This window comes from Plectropomus leopardus, chromosome 20 (assembly GCF_008729295.1).
Source record: "Plectropomus leopardus isolate mb chromosome 20, YSFRI_Pleo_2.0, whole genome shotgun sequence".
Lineage (NCBI taxonomy): Eukaryota > Metazoa > Chordata > Actinopteri > Perciformes > Serranidae > Plectropomus > Plectropomus leopardus.
Genome location: NC_056482.1, coordinates 16,145,093 through 16,165,952, shown reverse-complemented (window position 1 = coordinate 16,165,952; position 20,860 = coordinate 16,145,093). Strand labels below are relative to the sequence as shown.

At 38.8% G+C, this 20,860-nt stretch overlaps 2 protein-coding genes and 1 long non-coding RNA gene across 3 annotated transcripts; 2 read left to right on the top strand and 1 right to left on the bottom strand.

Annotated features, from left to right (window-relative positions):
- Nucleotides 1-380: 380 nt before the first annotated feature.
- On the bottom strand, nt 381-13,384 carry morn5 (MORN repeat containing 5). The gene is made up of 5 exons (XM_042508698.1): nt 13,323-13,384; nt 12,039-12,186; nt 9,900-10,011; nt 9,241-9,366; nt 381-499 (listed from the first exon to the last, which is right to left on the bottom strand). The coding sequence occupies exons 1-5, from the start codon at nt 13,367-13,369 to the stop codon at nt 381-383; spliced, it is 552 nt and encodes a 183-aa protein (XP_042364632.1). The 5' UTR covers nt 13,370-13,384.
- On the top strand, nt 1,003-4,966 carry LOC121959429. Its single transcript, XR_006106909.1, has 3 exons — nt 1,003-1,248; nt 4,586-4,730; nt 4,827-4,966. It is a non-coding gene; the product is annotated as an uncharacterized LOC121959429 (long non-coding RNA).
- A 356-nt stretch (nt 13,385-13,740) lies between the features above and the next one.
- ndufa8 (NADH:ubiquinone oxidoreductase subunit A8) lies at nt 13,741-19,781 on the top strand. The gene is made up of 4 exons (XM_042509511.1): nt 13,741-13,931; nt 15,521-15,684; nt 18,043-18,208; nt 19,309-19,781. Exons 1-4 carry the CDS (start codon nt 13,881-13,883, stop codon nt 19,444-19,446), a joined length of 519 nt encoding a protein of 172 aa, XP_042365445.1. The 5' UTR covers nt 13,741-13,880; the 3' UTR covers nt 19,447-19,781.
- Nucleotides 19,782-20,860: the final 1,079 nt, after the last annotated feature.

Genomic DNA, 20,860 nt, shown 5'->3' with positions numbered 1-20,860 from the left:
TGAAAATGATCACAGTTTTTTAATTAACTGGACACATACTGTGTTGCTTGTACATTTTTGAACTCTTGCTTTTGAAACCTTTACCCCTCCCTCTCTCTGTCTCTCTCTCTCTCTCTCTCTCTCTCTCTCTCTCACACACACACACACACACACACACACACACACACACACACAGGCCACAAACTGTATATGGAAATAAAGATGAATGCACTGGCAGTGGATTACTAGGAGGATTTTAAAAAGGTACATAAATCAGAAAAAGAAACATCATAAACATTTTTTTTGCTTTTCATTTATTCCTTACACAAGAAAAAAAACAAGAAATTTCCTACAGTTTTAATAAGGAATTCATACAGATAAATAGTTTGAAAATAAATGGATCAGTTGATATTGCTGGTCACTTCAGTAGTGGCTGCAACAGACATTTCAGGCTCAACACCAACAACCTCATCCCCAGCTTTCCGACAAGCCCGCACAATCCACTCATGTTCGGAGTCATCTGTTGAAAAGATGTATTCTGAAATTAAGATTTTTTTTTCAATATGTTTTTGGAAACAGACTAAAAGTAAATAGTTTCTATTCAGTGTTTGTGCTATGATCAGATAAGTAAAGAACAAAAACAAAACAAAACACAGACTTAAGTGTAAAGGTAAAGCCTTTCAATCAAAACTCTAATCACCATAGCCTGCATAATTAAACCACAGGTCATTTTGTGTGTGAGGCTGCAACAGTGAAGTGCCATTCAACTCTTGGGTAAAATTGTCAAATCAAGATAAGCCTGACAATTAGGAGAAAATAACTTCTCAGAGCCACTTCAGACACCAATAAATAATAAGCCCACCAAAAAAATGGACGCCAATTTTTTTTTTAAAAAAAACAAAACGACTGGCAGAGGAGCTGATAATAAACCAGTTTTTCCATTGTTAAAACTGAAATGAGTAGCTAATTGCAGGGGAAGTGAGCTTTCTCTGGAGCGCTCGCAGCTGCACGCACTTGAGCAGCACGCGGGCTTCACCCCCAGGTTGCACTGCGCGCGGGGCTCCATTGTACGGGGGAGCAGGTCTGCAGCTCTTGGACTGATTGTGCGTAATTGCCAGGCGTCAACACTAACAGCCACTTCAAGTCCTAAAAACCCCGCTCCTCTGTGTCTCTGCCTCCTCTGTCTACCTGTTCTGATCGGGAGGTCAATTGAACGTATCGGACACGCGGACAGCTGCCACGCAAACAGACTTTGTGGCGCATTTGAAGGTAATTATTGCAGCCTACACGTCGCTCCCTCGTTAGGTTTAAACTGACCTCTATTAGCCACAAAGCACGACCTGCCTTAATGATGATTAGATAGGGACATTTTTATATTTGCTGTAATTCTGCCCTCTTGAGATTGTATAGCAGCGTTTATCTCAGGATTTAAGTCATGTGTAATTGGTACATTGGGTTATTTGAGGGCACAGGTGGCTGATATATTTAGGTAATTTCCTGCAATCTGAGGACAGCAGGATATTTTTGTGATTTGCTCGTTCTTGTAAGTCAATACATTTAACTTACCTACCTAATGATTCTTTTCATCTTTTCTGTGAATTGGGATGTTGCATTAAGAATAATAAAAACAGAAATAAAAAATCAAATTATATATCAATAAAGTAATGATACTGTCAAATGTATAGTTTAAATTTCTGGAAAACCCTTAACTGTATCATCATCAGGGGTGTAAATGATAGCATTTGAAGAACTCCCCATAATTAAAAAAGAATTGCAATATATGTCTCTGAAAAGGAAAACCTTCCTCCATCTTTTTTTTTGTAAAATAGTCAGTAGCTATCTATACCAAAATTTAGAAATTTTATGCTTTTTGTACATAAGCTATAAATAAAAAAAAATCATATTTCCTTATTTTCTTTGGTATTTATTTATAGGTAACGATGATTTTGGGTATGTTCGTGTTATCCAGTGTCAAGTCTCTATTTGTTTACGTGAAGAGAAAATAAAAATGGTAACTAGTTTAGTCACATAGCTATTAATTAGTGTGCCCATCATATTGTGTGCTGGGGCCTGTTGTAAGCACCTTACACCACGGATCATCACCTTAATCTTTAGAGAAGTGCCTTTTAGGGTTGCAACAGTATAAGATTTTTATAGTATGATAACCATCTTAGAATATATCACAGTATATTGTATTAAACAATATTCATCATTATTATCAGTTACACTGACCCTTGAAGGAATAAAAGGGGAAAGCTTTTTTTGGTTGAATAAACAATTTATTGTTAGAACTGAAACTTGAAACCATTTTTGTAAAAGTGCAAAAGTCATCCTTTTGAAAATAAATTATATTAAGGCGAGACTCTTTCTTTGGTTTAATTTTCTTTCCAATACCGATGACAAGCAAAAGCACACTGTATGATAACTGTCAATTTTCAAACCACACTATACTTGAAACCGGTATACCGCTGCAAGCCTAATACACACACACACATACACACACACACACACACTTGTTTATGAGTTTTTTGGTTGATATCCTTCCCGAGTCTCGACTGCAACAACTTGCATGGGCGACCTTTGTGCAATGTACACAGGAGAGAGAGAGAGAGTGTGGGGAAGCGATAATGGCACCTTGTTAAAGTCTGTTTATCTTAATCCTTAAAATACACTCAGAGGGAAAAGTGTTTCCTTCCAGTCTAATGGCTGCGAATTAACACACACATGCGCGCGCGCACACACACACACACTCACACACACAGAGGGACACTAGTCTAATGAGCAAAAGCAAAAATCTGCTTTCTTGCGCCATTCTGATTTGCATATGAGACGACTGCATTCTGCTGGGTTTCACAGAAACGGGGGGGCTATGATACTCTGTGATGTCAAACTCTTAAGCAGGTCCACCGAAAGACGAGGGGCTTAACTTCAGGGTCAACTGTGCTAATATAAGCACATTTTGTGGTTTCCAACTGGAGGCACCACAGCGAAATCAAACTTAGCTAAATGTGAAAGCTCAAATAAACATTCAAATGCACACGTATAAGTCATCTGTCTCCAATTCACTGCAAGCTGAGCGGCCCTTGCCTTTGTGTCTTGATGACATCACAGAAAAAAGCGACGGTTTCCAGGTTCCTAGCTTTGAAAGCGAGATACTGATCTTCAAAATTATTAATCCATCTGTCACAGCTCACAGGATTAACATGTGAATCCTGTTTTATGGTGATTTCTTGATGTATGAAAAATGAGAGTCTCAGGAAAGGCAGCGTGAGGATATGTTCCACTCCCCAGGGCCCCAGCTGATTTTATCTGTCTGTGAAACACCTCGGCTGGACGGGGACAAAGGGAGGGGCAGCAGTTTGGTCACCAGAGGTGTTTTCCTTGGCAGTGGAATGTTTTCAGTGTGGAGCGCATTCTGCGCAGAGTTTCAAAGGGAAGCGGTTATTCCAGAAACAGGAAAGTGCTACAAACAAAATGGCAACACATGGCCCCTGCTGGAGCTGCTGCCGCCTCCTGCACCGCTGCCGACTGTTGCTGCCTGTTGCCAAGAGAGAATATACACAACTGATCGTGTGTGTGTTTGTTTGTAATAACAGAACACGCTCAATCAGCCCGTGGTGGGGATTTGATTGTGCAGATGTTGGCCTATGTATCTTTCCCCTCATTCTTTCTTAATTGTAGTTTTATAGAGTAATGCAAATGTTTTATATTCTACCTTCAAACTTAAGAAACAATCTTCATCAGCAGTGACAAATTAAGAACAATTATGGGTCTCTGGAAGTTTTGGGGGATAAAAATAGCCTTTTGGAGTTGTTTGTTGATTGTGTGATTTGTGTTTCAGATTTACCGGTAATCGCTTCATTGTGTTGCAGTTTGCTTTGTTTAAGCTAGGCTGGTTAACTATGACAGTGAGGTGAGGTGGAAGTAAGTGGAAGCACATGTTTGTTGAAATGTGTTCACATCACAGTAAAAAAGCAAATAAAAAAATATTCAAATCTCAATTACTGAACTTCATTAGAAGCATTTTGTGTCTTAAAACGTACAGCAGTGTGGATTTAGGCTCATTTATACTTTCTGTATGCACAAAAACAGATCTGTTTGTTTCAAACATGGTAAATGGCACTGCCCTCATACCTCCACATGTCCTTTCTGACAGCATAGATACAGACAATAGATGGCACTAGAAAGTGTTAAAGTTTCACAAAACAACAAAGGAGGGTATGATGGAGGATGGTGTAATAATGATGAAACTTTTTAGCGGAAGCAACGTTGTAGAGGGCGGTTGTCTACACAGCAACATGTGGGTGGAAAACTGTTTTTACTATATTACTGATTTGTGCCGTTATGCCATTTTTAAAAATGTCTTTGTCGTCTCCTATGGTCACATCTTGCTTTAATTTTGCTTTTGGGGGGGGGGGGGGGGTCCGTCTATGCACGAATTACTGTCCCATGATTACGCAAGATATGTATGAATTTGGGTGCATTACATTTTGTAGGTAAACGTACAAACAGTTTATGAGAATAGCCTGAAGCGAGTCCTTAGTCTGCCAGCTCATATGCCAACTACTCAGTGTATACTGACACATTGTCTTGTTCTTCTTTTCAGATACTTTAGTTTACCCACCCTGATAAGAAAGGAGGTGAGGAGATGAAAAACTGCAGTGTCATACCAAATGACTAATTACTGTGGCAGTAGCACGGTTTTGACGCTCATGAAGACGGTTGGGAAGAACATTAAAGCCAGAAACAAAGTCGGTAATCCCTAAATGTTCATCTTTCACCACCTGCAGTCATCACAGTCACACACACTCAGACATTCCTTTCTCTCTGTCTTCTGTGAATTTCAGGAGGTGACTTTGTATCCAAATAACCTGTCTGACTCCTCGCCTGACTACTTTTGTATAGATTGTTCATTGGATGATGTGCCTCGCTTCCTCTCCAAAGCTATAAACTCAAAGGAAACTTGGAATTCACAATATAAAGTAAAGCATGGCTCTGTGAGTGAACAGCACGTTTTTCCTTAAATTTAATCAAAAAACATATTTAATGGACTACTTATGAAGAATTTGTTTTTTTGAGACAATGTAATTTCAAACAAGAGGATAGGAAGCAACAACCAGTGTCAGTCCAGTGAGTACAAGTGTCAGTAAAGGTGTTTGGTTGTTGAGGTGTCTGCCTTCTCTCGATTATAGTAGAACTAGATGGCACTTGGCTTGTGCGACTAAAAGCACCAAAAATCCTTTTGAAAAACTTAACAGTAATGTTTTTTTTTCCAGAAATCATGACCCAGTCATTCAAGATAATCCACAGACCTTATTGTACACCATATCGTAACATATCGCTGTGCAGAAAGAAGTGTGCATCTACTGCTAGCTCACCTAGCACCACTGAGCTAACTTAAGTTACAGCTCAGCCGGGAGGACGCAATTAATGTTTAGATCTTGTGCTGTCAGTAGCACAAGTCTCTTGTTTATTAACTAAACCTAACAACTGTATTACATCGCAGAGGGAAGCATGCATCTAATCAATGACGAGAGGCTCATTGTACTGAGAGCATGAGATCTAAGCGTTTCAAGATGAGCTAGCAGTAGATGCATGCTTCCTTCTGCAAAGTGATAAAGTTGACAAGTGTAGTTCGGAAAGAAAAAAGTGCCTACATGAATTTGCTCACAAGGTCTGTGGTTTATATGAAACCGGGTCATGATTTCCACAAAGACATAGCTATTTTTAGGCGCTTTGAGCACCACAAGCCGAGTGCCATCTAGTTCCATTATATTGGGGAGAAAGCAGACATCTACTACTACTGTTGATATCTCCAACTCACACCAAAATAATCTAGATTAATAAATAGCACAGCAGGTAAAGGGAAAAATATGCATTTTTTATTTTGGAGTGAACTGTCCCTTTAAGTTTTGAAACAATTGTACAACGTAATGTAACAACAATGTGTTTCAGGGATGCCACATTTTAAATTGGAACCCTTTGGACACATCTGGACCGGGTGGTTCCCACTTAATAATCCCTACTGACACTTTTACTCTCACCACCCTCCATTTCCTCCATCATCCTGCATTTTTTCACAATATACCAGAATTTTCAACATATCCCCCCATACGGCAGCTCCTTGGTGACAAGAAATTGCTCCAACTCCAAAAATAATCTATAAACTCTTGGGGAATATTAGCAGCAGATCCTATTGTTTTGCTACCTGGCATTATGCCAGAAAGGACTGTTTGTCCATGTTAGCAACAGTAACTAAGGGGGGCAGGACTTTGCAATAGGTCAGTTTTGGCCAGTGAGTGAAGTTTAGCCTGATATTTCCTAGCAACAACGTTAAGCTCAGGGGGGTAAAACTTGAATCATCTGCAGCTTAAACCACTTCCATACGCATCTTTTTTGCAACTTTTCTTGATATGAGACTGGCCGGGTTCGGTCCTTCCTTGTCTTACATCCACCAGTTGTAGTAGCTACACGGGGAGCTCCTTCCTCTTTCCTTGCTGCTGCAAAAGTCCCCTCTGGGAGGGCGGGTCTTCCCTGTGTCCCATCATCCTCGCAAGTCCTCATCCTGGGCGGAAGGCATGAGGCAATAAATTCTGTCTTCACACCCACTCTGACAAATGTGCCTTCACCTCCCAGGGTTGAAAAATAAATCCATACAGGATACAGTAGCATTCTTCTCAAGAATGGTATACCAAGTCAAGAAGGAGAGCACACTTAGGTATTGTATGTGAAATATAGCACAGGCCACATATACACACATCCCTTGCACGTAAATGCTGCCATAAAAAGGCAGACATCAATTAAATAGTTCCTGTTTGATTCCACATTTATCTAAATCAAAACAGCATCAGAGGATTATTGGAAAGTGTTCAGTTCCTCTTCTTTTTCATCTCAACTTCCAAAAAAATCCTTTCTCTTGTTCTCTTCCTCTCCCTCCGTCACTGCTCTGATCAATACCAGAGCTATAATGATGATGAACAACCCGCATCAAGGGAAGAATTGCAAAACATATTTTTGTCTTCTTACACACGCTGATGACATCTGGTGAGGATGTGGATCTTCTCCGTTTCCTTCTGTCTCTCCACACATATGTAAATGAGATGTGTGTGCTTGTGGAACTAATCTGTATTATGTTGCAAGTAGCTCATCTGAATACAAATATTCTGCCCCTGAAATAATACATTTACCTTACGAAGCTTGGCACGTTTCTGCGTGCGTATGAGCAAAAACATTTCAAATCATCAGATGAGGATCAAGACATTGATGATGCACTCTATCTGATTAATTTAAAGATGGGAGAATACCAAAAAATGTCTGATTTGAACGCATTTCTAATAATTAAAAGTTACAAGACTCCTGCAAGATTGTGCGAAACCCCCATGCATGTACCTGTGATGAAAAGTACTATGATGTCAAACACTTGATGCACAGAAATAAAGCTGGACTAAGAAACGGCATCCACAGCCCGCTGCCTATTTCACAACCTTGTCTAGCAATGTAAAATCATAGGAGACATGACGAGCAGAGGATGTCAGAATTTGGGAATTCCTATCTGGACACCTGACAGACCACATTCACTTCAAATCAGGAGTTCCAAAACTAGGCACCCCTTCAGTGGAAAAAATGTGTCTTGAATTTTCCACTTTTGACAAATAACAAAAATGAAAAAAAAAAAAGTTTTGAAATGACTGCAATAGCTTATAGAAGCATGCTTATCAGATGACTTGTAGCAATAATCTTCCATCAGAGAATGCAGGGATAATCCATTTAACATCACTCCATAGGTTCATTGCTATCAAATCCATCCCATATGACCACACTGTGTGCTTTCAGAGACACAGTTTAAAAAAATAGGTTAAGACAAAGGGCCCTGCCTGAGACAAATTCAAGTATATTTTAAAGTGTTTTCAGTTTTTCTAGGGCCTGTTCTTTGAAAAGTAGAGTTGTTGAAAAGTAGACATGATTTTACACAGAGCTACAATCTTGTATGACAAGGCAACAATGGCTCCTGCAGTATTTGGCAGATTATATGGCTTTTAACTCATGAAGGTTATTGAGGTAAAGGCCTGAGTGTGTTTTTTTTTCCTTGAAAAACAATGCACCAAACTTTAAAACTAGCTTAAAATTCACAAAGATTAAATTGAATTTTCTTTTAAGAAAGGTTGAGTTTTTATTTCAAACCTGGATTAAATTTAGGCTAATTTTATAGCACAAAAACTTAAAACTAGTATCCAGTATTAACTCTAAACTCAATTTTACAATTTGTTATGTCCTGACAGCAAGGGGAATTCAGTTTCAATTTTGGGTAAGTAAGCATACTCTCCATACTGATTAAACTTAATTCTGGATTACATCAAACTTTTGCAATAAACTTAAGTTTGATTAACAGTGATTAGTTTTCAGTTGTGCAACAGAGAGTTCTATATCATTTAAAATCTGATTTTGCTAAAGTATGATTACAACTAATCTTAGATTGAATGAAGCCTTGTTGGTGCAATCCAGCCAGTAACTGGAAAACTTTGTTCAGGTATGCGATGATGGATGTACAAACAAACAACAAAACATTACATTAGCCATTCAATGCTGGAGATGTCTGCCTGTTCATTTCTCTATATTTGCCATTTTAAGAGACTTCTGGCAAAGCACTTGAACAAACCATTAGCTTGAGCACACACTAAAGCAGGCCCCAGAAAAAGGCTAACTCAACAGCAACATTCTTACTGGAATTCTGATCAGTGATACTGCTTCATTAAGTTACTAAATTCATTTAACATAGAGCCATCTATCACTGACAAGATGCTTGATTGGAGAAAAAACTGTGTATACTTAATTTGAAATGGAAATTTGTGTTTGCTCTTGACTTTCATCTTTCTCATTTTTCTTGGCCCAACATGCTAAGATGCCTGGATATTACTCAACACTCAGATGGAGCCAATTTGGCCTCAAATTAGTGGGAAAACAAGTGTGCACCAACTAGAGCAAAGTAAGGAGAGAGAAACTGAGGTACGATGTGGATTATGATAGAGATGTTGTAAAAAATGAGTTTCATATCTGGATTGTAGTGCTTTTGTTCCATTTGTACATATATCTCAAAGTATATCCAGGTTGGACGGTATCCATTACTTAGTTGCAAAGCATTACTATTATTATGAATCAAAGTAAGGTGTTACATGAACATCTCTGGCGTGGGCCTGTCATTTTTGGTGTCATGGGGTGACAACAGTGAAAATATTATATTATTATTATTATTTTCTGTCTCACCTGCATTCCTGAGGAATCTGCCAGTGTAGGAAGTAACAACTCTGGTATTGGGATCATAGAAACCATCTCCACAATCATAGCATCCATCAGGAATGACACGTGGTGGATGCAGATCAGTGAGCTGAGCTGTGTGAATAAAACAATTGTTCTTTATGAATGATGGTGGTTTACAACTACTAACACAAGTTATTATTAATCTCAGCCATTTCTAATAGCTTTCACCAATAAATGTTGAAGTTGATGAGTGTCTTATGGATTGCTCATATGGGTAAAGTGATGCGACGTTTATCAGGCCAGCGATGGACATAGATCATGACTCATAAGGAGTAACACATCTAGCTAAATCTTGAACATGGACTGAAAGAGAAAGAGCCATCCAGGTTTAACTTTAAAAGTGATCAAGCTGGCATAGTTATCCTGCTTTGTGAGAAAGGCATTCAGTAAAATAAGAAGTGAATCTGGAATCTTTCGGTTTTTAGAACAAACGCTTGTTGAGTCAATGTCTTTAGGTGCACAATACATTGTAATCTCAATGTATTCAGATTTTAATTAAGCTCATTATTATTTTCAGGCTAGATGTTATGAGTGTGTTTTTCTGGGAGTGGGATAGAGAAGAATCAATGCCATCTGACCGAATGAGCGTGAAAATGAATACCAACCTTCAGGTCTGAGTCCATTACACCTCTCACTGTAGAAGCGCCTGTCGTAACCATCACAGTAGTCCCAGTCCTTCTCCTGGTACTGCAGACCATCAGCAAAGGTAAATGAGCCCTTATGAGGAGGTACAATTATGACATTTTAATGGCTAAATTAACCCGAGTTACACACACACACACGCTCACACACACGCTCACACACACACACACACGCACACACACGCACCACACACAAATAAAACATAGTGCAGACAGTTTCAATTTTATGTGCCAAAATTTCCACCACCATGTACAATGGAAGTCTATTGTGCTCCCCAGAGCAGCATAAATATCACATTCAAAAAACTCAACGGCGGGAACAATGTTACTCAAGATGGTCCACAGACCTCGCTGTTGGCAGTTTTCCTCTGGGCCATTTCTTTGGCAGTTCCCGTGAAAACTATTGAAAGCAAGGTCTGGGGGTTATCATCGTACCCTAGACGTGGTTTCTGGAGAGATAAGTTGCTGTTGAGGTTTTCAAATGTCACTTTTCAGTGCTTTAAGTACCGCAAGAGAATTAACATTTTCTTCCATTGTCTTTGGGTTAAGACAGAAACCTTAGAGATAGATATCTGAAAACCTCAAAAAACCAGAACTGTCTACACAGATACCACTAGGGAAAAGTGGAAAAATATGTATTTTGGTATTTGGGGTGAACTGTGTGTATATGTGTGTGTGTTTGTGTGTGTTTGTGTGTGTGTGTGTGTGTGCGTGCGTGTCTCAGGAATGATACATAGAAATGAAAAATAAACATACTTTGTTCAGCAATTTTGCAAACTGGATGCATACCAACATTCACTTCAAGTTCAATAATCAATTTTGCAATCATGCAAATGGCATTAATTCATGCCATTTTGGAGGAGCGCATAGTTTTCAGATGATGCTGCATTGTTGAACTTGTTGGGCATTGAAGATTATCCTAGTATTAATTAGTCTTGTACACACACTGGTGTAGTGGTGTGAGTGGAGGTCATTTATTATTAATCCAAAGAAGACAAAAGTTTCCTCCTGGTGGGCATCTATATGAACACGGTTTTATCCTGGAGTGCATATATAGATCATGTTTGTAGTAATTTGTTCAACAATGCATTTACTTTATTTGGACACTGAGGTAATATAGAGCAAACAAATAGATCCTGTTATTGTTTTTCCATTCTATAATACAAAGTGTTATGGAGTACTGAATCAGTGCATGGTACAGTTGTCTCTCCCTCCAGTTTTAAGCTAGACCAGCAATGAATCTGCTTGAAGATTTGGGGTAAATTGTCAAGTTGTCAAGCTGTGTATACTAATAGACTGTTGTGTCTGGCTGGAAATATTACATCTGACCCCTCTTACATGTTATTTGAAGAATATCAACTTTTGCCATCACACAGCAGATTTAGTCCCACAGGCTCAATTGAACCAGTTAAGGGACTTGTTTGTTCCTCAGTCTGTCAAACTATTAAATCAAAGTATGTCTTCTAAGTAGCTTCACTGTGCATGGGTCAAACACTTAATGTAACAGAAGTATTTCATATCTTGCACTGCATCCACTTTTCTTGTCTGATTGTATTGCTTATTGTATAATTTTTATTGGTTAGTTTAAAGTTGTTTTGTATTGATGTGCATTTATGTGAAACAAATGACATCTTGGGACACAAGACAAATTTCAGAAGAGGGGTGCAAGTTGCAAATTGGCTTTAAGTTACCTGATTTTTCCAGAGTTTCAAATTCTACATTTATTTTATGGTTTAGGTCTGTTTTCAATGGAAGCAGGTTTTCCTGGGCTGGCATGGATGCAGGTGCAGGGAAGTCTGGGCTTGGGTTAGTCATGGTTTAGAGCTGCTATCATTTCAAATGAACCGCAGCTGAAATGATGATAATAATTGGAGTGACCGCTGTTGTGGCAAAAGCCCATGAAAGATTGCTCCAGAGCAGGAAGGACTGTAGCTTCACGCAGGGAAAAAGGGGAAAGAAACCTAATAACTACAACAATAACGGTGAGTGATTGCTAAAAGGGACCAGATGTAATATCAACTATAACCAATGTGAAACACACAGTCATGCATGTGGATGCATGTATCCTGACATGCATGCAGGGACACACACACTGCTCCTCACCTGTTTAGCTCTGCCGAGCTCCCAGGTGGCCCCATATTTACTTCCATTTGGAAAGTGAAGCACTCCTTTGCCATGAAACATACCATCTTTCATCTCTCCCTTATACTTGGTCCCTGTGGAAAAGGTGTACTCTCCTTTTCCATCCATCCTGAAGGGGAGAGAAGGTGGTCACACAGAATGTGAACCAATTATGTGACTTTATTATTTCAGGTTTGGGGTGACAGGTGACTTGGGACATCAGGTAAAATGGGACAAATAAGGTACTACATCTTGGGCTCTTTAATATTAGCAGCTAGTCACTGAACGTGTTATTGCATTGTTAATACTAATGTGCTTTACATAAAACAATAATTTGTATTGGTCTGAGATAACTGGGATGGGCATACCAAAAAACGAAACATCCATTTGTCTTGAAATAACTTGAAAGAACTTGAAATATCAGTTTTATCTTTTTGGTAGTAAGAAATCTACAGCTAAAATGATAAGGGTAGTTAATCAAAATGGTTTCAGGATTTTTTGCATGTTATTAACTGTTTGAGTAGAAATCTAAATATTTTCACAATATACTAGTTTTTATGGAAAACGGTTTTGAATGAGTTCTTCATGCATTCAAGTAACATGGGACAAAAAAAAAAAAAAATAAGGTAGACCTTTTTCTGAAGTAAAACAAGCATGTTTTTAGTGCCACAAAACCATGAGTTATGCTATTGTGTACCACCCTGTAATATTACAGACATTTGTGGTATTTTTGTCTTTAAAAAAATATTGAAGAAGATGCAGTAAGTCTGCATCAGTCACAATAGTTTAAAATTAACTATCATTGTTGCACACACATGACAATAGAGATAATATGGCTCAGATGAAACAGGCAGCAAAAAAAAACAAGCAAAAAAGATGAAGAACATGAGTTGTCTTTTTAAATGAATAGCCAGGGGTTACTTGAATGATTTAATGAAAAAAAAAAACTTACCAGCTGTCCCATTTTACCTGAGCATGTCACTTGAGTGAGGAAGGGGTTCTTGATGTGTTTGAAGGTTCAAAGTTTCTAAAATATTTTACTCTGACAAATATTTACTGTATAGAAATATAGCAGTTACATAACACGCTCTAAAAGCAAAACCTACCATAGTATTCAGAGTTTTTAAGTGTTGTTTTGTTCGTTCGTTTGCTTGTTTGTCTGTTTGTTTTGTTTTGGGTGTTTTTTTGTTTTTTTTTGGTATGCTAATCTACCAAAAAGTGTATCAAATTGCCTGACTTTACCCTATATCTTGCGATTTAGCTTACCTGCCATTTTTTGTATCTCCTTTATAACTGCTTCCGGTAAACTCCATCAGTATTTTGACTTTCAACCACCCTTTCTTCTTAAAATAAAAAAACAAGCACCTAAAACATGGATTAACTATCGACTAGTCAAGACTGCACGACGGCAGTGTACTGTTACCATGGCAACGTGGCCGCGGAGAGAAACAGGAGCTGTAGTTTAAATTGTTCGGCATTAATGGGTCACTCGTCACAGTTTTATCATTTTAACAATTTCGAAATGAAACTTGAAAAAAAAAAAACAAACGACAAAATCCAAATCTGAATATTTGTTTCTCTTAGTGCACTAGAATAAACTCTTAAAGCGCTCTGCTTTCTTTTTTACAGCTCCTCAACTGCGCACGCGCTAGTTTACGTCTTGGTCGCGGACTTGCCTGCGTCATCAGTACGCGCATCCCAGCTGACAACAGCCTCAGTAAACTGACCTTCTCCGGCCTCGTCGCTCGTCCTGGAGCCAGACGAGGACCTTGAATGTTGCTCATTTGATCTTCTGCGTTTGTTTTACTGTACAGAAACGAAGCCATGCCCACAACGGTGGATATTCCTACACTGCAGGAGCTGAACGTTGACGAGGTGAGCAGCGGTTCGTGTTTAATCAGTATCGAAAACGCTGTAAGACAGAACATGATAGCTAACTAGCTGCTAACGCTAGCTGCGGTGTGTATTGCTAAGTTAGTTAACTTCTGACTTTTTCCACTGGCGTTACCTGCCTTCGTGATAATGAACATTAGTTAGATAACTTAGAAAAATGGTAAATCAGCCAGCAAATGTATCTGCATGCAACCAAAGCGTGTGAATAATCCGGCATCTATAAACCACCGTAATTAAATAGCATCACAGGAATCACAATATGCAGGAACTGATAGATTTTTTCTTACCATCACTAACGCTGTCGTGCACTCTTCATTGCCCACTCTGACTCTTTAATTTACTTGTACGTTTGCTGCCCCGAAACTCTGGCCTGTTTATGTTAGCAGCAGTGATATTTGACACATTGAACTTGTCCTTGGAAGTCAGATGTCAGCTGGCAGCAATCTGTGTCTTTCCAACACTTTTATGGACACAACAAAGGTCTCATAAACGACATGCATGCGTGTGCAGGTCCTGTCATTTAAATTACATATGTTAAATAATTCATATTGTTGTTCTATGTTACACTTGAAGTATAACTGGTTGTTGTATTGTAAAGGCAGTCACAGATTTATTTTATTTTCGTATAAAGAAATGCAAACCATTTCTGTCCTGAAATTACTTAATAAAATAATGCAATTCACAAACCTGTGAGCATGCCTGCAGTGTCTGGACAGAAGAATAAATGGTTTTCCTCAGAAATGGTTCAGACGTCATAGTAAGATTATTAATTATTAGACAGGGTGCAGGCTGAATACAAAGTTTTTGATAGATAGATAGATAGATAGATATACTTTATTGATCTCAAAACTGAGAAATTGGGGTGTAGCAGCGCCATGCAGTAACAACAAGAGAATAAAGAGCACACATCATTAATAGAATATAAAGGAATACGCTTAACAAAACTAAAAAACTAAGAGACTGTACATATATACATATATACATGTGTAAAATTTTGTGGGTGAAATCTTCAGTGTTTCTAGTCAAACTCCATGTGTACTGATTCTGTTTTTGCACTTAATAAATTGTTTTTATTCTATTATAAAGAAATGCAGAACTTTTCCATCACTTTTGTCCTAAAATTACAATAAGAGATCAATACTATCCACACACCTGTGAACACCCTGTAGTGGCTGGAGAGAAGAATAAGTGGTTGTCTTCTGAAAAATGGCTTGGACATTTGTGGTGCCTTTTAAATCACAAAGTCTATTTTTTTAATAAACAAGTTCAGTAAATAATATACACATCCAGGCTGAGTAGGATGTGTTTGAGTCTGAATTTTTACTATTGGAGCAAGCCTAGCAGTTTCCAGCTGTTGTCAGTTAGGCTATTCACATGCACCTATTATGTCCCTGCGCTGGATGAATAACAAATTGATTCACAATCTTGATCAAGCTCATTATCACATATCAATAAATTTCAAGCTACAAAAATCTAATCCTGTACCTCAAAAACTGATGTCTTGGTGTATAACTGTGGTAATTAATAAATCATTTTTACCCAGTGTCACTGTTTTTCATGTTTCTGTCCAGATCAATGTGTCCTCTGCAGTGCTCAAGGCTGCTGCCCACCATTATGGCTCCCAGTGTGACAAGCCAAACAAGGAGTTCATGCTTTGCCGCTGGGAGGAAAAAGATCCAAGAAAATGTCTAGAAGAAGGAAGGAAAGTCAATGAGTGTGCACTCAACTTCTTCAGGTAAGCCACACTCAGAGCTTTTAATCTGTTTGGGGCAACATTCTTGTCCTGTACATAGACATAATGTCTGAAACAATCGTCCATGAAGCTTGCACTACCTGTTTTTTTTTTTGTTTTTTTTTAAAAGAGTTTATTGATCAGACATTTAGCTAAAAGTGAAGCGACTAGAAACCTAGTGATTAGGCAGAATATGTTAATTTTTGGAGACAAAGGTGGTTACATTGGCATTAATTGCAAAAAATGAAACAGTTGTCAGCATGTGATTGAAGATGTGGCTGAACTCTGGAGCCAGCTGAAGGGTGCAGAGCGTGAGAGTTTATGTGAAACGTTGGTCAAAAAAGGTCTGTTGTCAAGACTTTACATTTTACATTTCTTCCTCTGTGGTGGACATGTGGGTAGAAAATGTGCTTTGAAGCTGCAAAGACTGCTGCTCGACAGTTGTTATTCTAGGGGCTACGTTGTTTAGTTTGCACAGTTTCTTGTAACCTGTCCTGCTAGTAAGTGTTTGATTCCATTATCTGTTTGTAAAAGTGGGTGTAGAAACCAATCTTTCTTGATCAAGTAAATTAATTTGCAATTGCCATTAGAGATTTTAGGGTCGGAGAGAGAACATTGGTGAAAATTACCTTCCTGTGCGCTGCTTGGGAATGAGTTAAACAAACAGATTTTACATAAAAGAGTAGAGGGTTTTAAGATAACTTCTTAGTTCTGGCCCAAACTAGTAAGGACTTATGGTTATAACACTTACCTCCTCCATTATTTCCACGCACTGTTTTTCCTCAGTGCACTGAACCTTAAGTGATGGGAATTTGGAGCTGAATGAGATGTCCTCTGATTTTCTGATTGTCTTCAAGATTTCTGAGAAATTTCTTGTGAAATGATGCATATGGTGTCATTAGTATGCCACAGCGCCTTTTGTGGAGGAAAATATAAGTGATTAATTTGCAGACAACTTGTATGTTTTTGCTAATGTGAATGCTAGAAAAAACCTTAAAAAAAAGAAAGGAACAAAAGAATAAAACTTTTAAATAGTGGGGTAGGCTATGGGCAGAACCAAATCTTTACCTTTAAGTGTGAGGGTGAGATGGTGAAGGGCATCTCCTTCCACTTTTTATGTTATGTTTATGCTTAATGCCATGTAAAAATTACTTTTTAATACATTGAAAAATACCCACGGGAGATGTTTGATCAACCTTTCAATTACTTTAGTTTTTCTTTGATTTTGTCAGATGCCTCAAAAGTTATTTTGCATTATGTCCTAATCTAAAGCTGTCTGTGATTTTGGACCAAGTGTAGTATCTTATTGAGTTAGTTTTTGTTCCCACAAAGCTTTTTAATATTTTGATTTCACTTAACTTTCTATTTATTTTATGTTAATGAAAAACTATAATTGTTTGCTATTACACTTTGTTGTTTTTCTCTTTTCCAAATTCTCAATAAATGCTTGTTATCTTGAAATAAATGAAAATAATCAACTAGTGGTGACTGCAGTATGATGCAGAGAAAACCTTTATGTCGGGTTTTTTTTTCTGTGCTACTTTTTTAAAACAATGAGCAGCAGAAAAATGGCTTGTTAATTTTAATGCATGAACTATTACAAAGCTTATTGTGTCTATAAAACTGCCCATGGGGGCTATTTGAGGAAGTGGTCTGGGCTACTTCACTCCTAAATGCTGCGTCTGTGTTTACTGAAAGTTTTGGACTGAGCTTTGGTTGTACCCTGATGCCCAGACAGCAACTAAGGTGCTATTGTGTGTTTGTGTGCATGTCTCGAACAGAAAGTGTTTCTGGTTCTCAAAAAACACATGACCTCTAATTCTAAAGCCAAAACAAACCACCTACACTGTGACCCCAAAGATAAACTGAGAGTTACTGTGAAAGAGGAATACCAGTAATTATTATAATGACGAAAGATTTGAGAAAAGCTGTAATTGCAGCCGGGACCTGGTTTAATTCTTGGGTGCTTCTGGCATGTGCCAGCCACCTTTTTAGAGAGCACCTCCACATGACCAGTTCAGGAAGTTCTAGCACTGGAAACCTCTGAAATCTATTGACTGAAACTAATATGTCATAAAGCACAATTTTATTAAAGTTCTTGATGTGATTGCATTGTAAATTTTGAATCTGATCAGTTGAGGCACATGATGAAATCTGATTTGTTTAGAAATCTATCCAGGGTCTATATTATGGTATTTTAAATATATATTGTCCCCTCTCCCTCCTCTCTTGAAACATGTTATTTTTAAGGGGTGGGGGGGTTCCAGCTCATGCATTGGAACCAAGTTTTCTGGACTTTTTCACTCTTTCTCATGCAGATTTAATTCTTATTTAAATCTCTGGTTTCACTGTACTTCGTAGGCAAATCAAGGGAAACTGTGCTGAGTCCTTCACGGAGTACTGGACCTGTCTGGATTATTCGAACATGGCAGAATTGCGCCAGTGCCGTCAGAAGCAGAAAGCCTTTGACAGCTGCGTCCTTGATAAGCTGGGGTGGCAGAGACCTGGGCTGGGAGACCTGTCTAAGGTGAGACTTGTGAAAGATTGACTGCATTCAGAATGTGAACAGCTCGGTTGATGGGCTCTATTCTGGCTGATTATGGGCTGTGCGAAAGGCTTTGATTGCATCTGCGTATAGTGCTCTCATTCAGCTCCAGTTGTGAGCAGGCAAATCATATATTCTATGTTGCTTCGGTTTTTCTTTTCATAAAATTGCCATTTTTCAGGAGCTTGCATAACTTGCTGGCAAGCACTAATAAGGTAGCTTCAATCAAAACAAGACCATAAACTGATCTCGATAATAGCTTTTTTTGGACGTTTATTTCTGTGGTCTTTGAAAAGACACTTGGACAAACCCGGGATTCTGTGAATGGCTGTAATCAACTTTCTGGCCACTTTGCACTCACCGGGCAGAGCTGTTGTTCATGGAATCAAATCCCACGAGCAGGAAAACAAAAGAACAGAAATGACTTCAGATTAATCTGAGAAATGTCCAGTTTGACTGTGTACTCACTGGCTGAGTTTATCTGGTTGTTATATAACAAATGAACAGACTTGTTTGAGATGAATGGGGTGATCTAAACTTGGAAAAAGGCGAGAGGAAAGACAGTTACCCTTCAGGCTGAGAGAAAGACAAGAGCATGTCCAGAACAAAGAGAGAGAATAAAGAAGAGACAGATCAGATCCAGAAGTCTTAAAGAGAGCACAAAGGAGGGGAAAAAATAGATATTAGGGATGAGCCAGATAAAGAAGAGCAGAGAGGACGCAAGTCATGATCGGGAAGAGCTGGAACAGGTAGAGGAGAATGGAAAAGGTTTCAGCAGTTCAAGGCACAGGAGGAATGTCACCCCATGTGAAAAAAAACCTCTGAGGTGTATGGTACAAAGAGTATGCTGGGTTTTATTCAGAAAAAACTAAAACAGTTTTTTAACTCGACAATCTACTGGTTTTTAACCCTGCTTTACAATAGTAAGGTCTGTTCACTCATTCTTTGATTATTAGATCTCTCAGTTTTTATCAGTGTTGAGCTCATAGAGTTTTACTGTCTAGTCAGATATGGACACAATATACACGTTGTACACCATGTTTGTGAAAAGTCATGGGGTCCATGTTCCTTTTCTTTCTCAGGTGACTAAAGTGGCCACCACGCGGCCCCTCCCTGAGAACCCCTACCATTCTAGACCACGTCCAGAGCCCAACCCACCCATCGAGGGTAAACTGGAGCCTTCAAAACATGGCAGCAGGTTATTCTTCTGGAACTGGTGAGGCCGCTCCAGAAAGTCCGTCACCTCCCAAAGGCATGGGCTCTGTCCAAAAACAGCTTCTGCGACCATTGAGACATCATTGATACTTTAAAAGGTTTAAATCTCTCGGGTACAGGTCTAAGGGTTGTGTTTTGGACAGGGTTTATGACGTAACAGTCTCTTCATCAGATGTTCCTCCAGCATCGTCAAACAGTTCGATAAAGGAAGGAAGGATGGATGATTGTGTGAACAAACTCCATGAATCCAGCTTTCCTGACCACTTCTGTAAATGTAATGAGTGAACAAATGCAACATGCTGTTATTGTTGTTGTCAAATAATAAAAAAGTAAATTATAATTATGGACTTTAATGTCTTTATTGATCTATGAAGGACTTGGTTGCTTAGATTTATACTCCATTTCAAAGTGCTGGAAAGATCAGCTGTTTAGAGGCTTGAGACTGCCAGACACAGTTCTTTCAATATCTGGAAAATTCTAGGCAACGCTGCCGTGTTTGCACATCTGCGTTTTGTCAGAGTGTGTATTGTCAGACTGATGGAGGCTGAGGTTGGAGGTCAAGGTTCAGGGTCACTACCTGCAGCCAGAGAGAGCTGCTTCTGCTTCCTCCTTTTCTCCCAGCTCACTTCCTGCCTCTGACCCGGACTGGAAGAAGACTACAGGAGTCATTTTGGAGATCCACGGCGAAGTGTGTTATTGCTGCCGGCACGCGTGTGTACTCGTGACCTTGAATTGAAGGAGATGACAATTCAAAGACATGCTGGCCTGTGGAACATAGCAGACTGTGCCAATACATGCACACATGCATTCACGTACCACCGGGACATTGTCCAAGATCAAAGTTTAAGTGTAAGCTACCATAAAAGCTTACAGTTTGTTCCAGCACACACGTCAAAAATCTATACTAGTGGTTGTGATTTCACATGCTCTACTACAAATATCAGGCAGGTTGAGTCAGTAACCTATGTGCCATGTGGTTGATTTCTTTGGGGACTAATATTAATGCATGATTTGACAGCTTTCTCATACTCAAGCTGAAATGTGGCCTTAGGGTGTTTGCATATGATATAAAAACGTCTTGTTTCAGTGCACAAAAACACAGAGACTTGACTTATAAGGGAGGCCAACAACTATCCGCTGATGGTCATTGTGATTTTCTATTCAGAAAATGTAAAAATACACTTTTTTTGTTTGGGCTTACTCTAGATGGAGCATCGATATAATTGCAGTTGAAAGCATTTTCAATACTGCGTCTTTTCAACATTTTTCCCACACATTTCTTTTTATCCCACAGACGACATTTCAGCATGCCAAAAACAACCATATATGTTTTCAGTGTGTACAGTAGCACCAAGTATGTATGCTGTAGTGCGTCACTGATGGTAGTTGCAGAAATCCCCTCACAAGGTGTGGTCTGGA

Excerpts from the sequence above, each read along its gene's own strand:
- morn5 (XM_042508698.1), bottom strand. The coding sequence starts at position 13,369 with ATGGAGTTTACCGGAAGCAGTTATAAAGGAGATACAAAAAATGGCAG. Across the intron at positions 9,367-9,899 it reads TAATGGACTCAGACCTGAAG|CTCAGCTCACTGATCTGCAT; the intron begins GTTGGTATTCAT and ends TTATTCACACAG. Across the intron at positions 500-9,240 it reads CAGATTCCTCAGGAATGCAG|ATGACTCCGAACATGAGTGG; the intron begins GTGAGACAGAAA and ends TCTTTTCAACAG.
- ndufa8 (XM_042509511.1), top strand. The coding sequence starts at position 13,881 with ATGCCCACAACGGTGGATATTCCTACACTGCAGGAGCTGAACGTTGAC. Across the intron at positions 13,932-15,520 it reads AGGAGCTGAACGTTGACGAG|ATCAATGTGTCCTCTGCAGT; the intron begins GTGAGCAGCGGT and ends GTTTCTGTCCAG. Across the intron at positions 15,685-18,042 it reads TGTGCACTCAACTTCTTCAG|GCAAATCAAGGGAAACTGTG; the intron begins GTAAGCCACACT and ends TGTACTTCGTAG.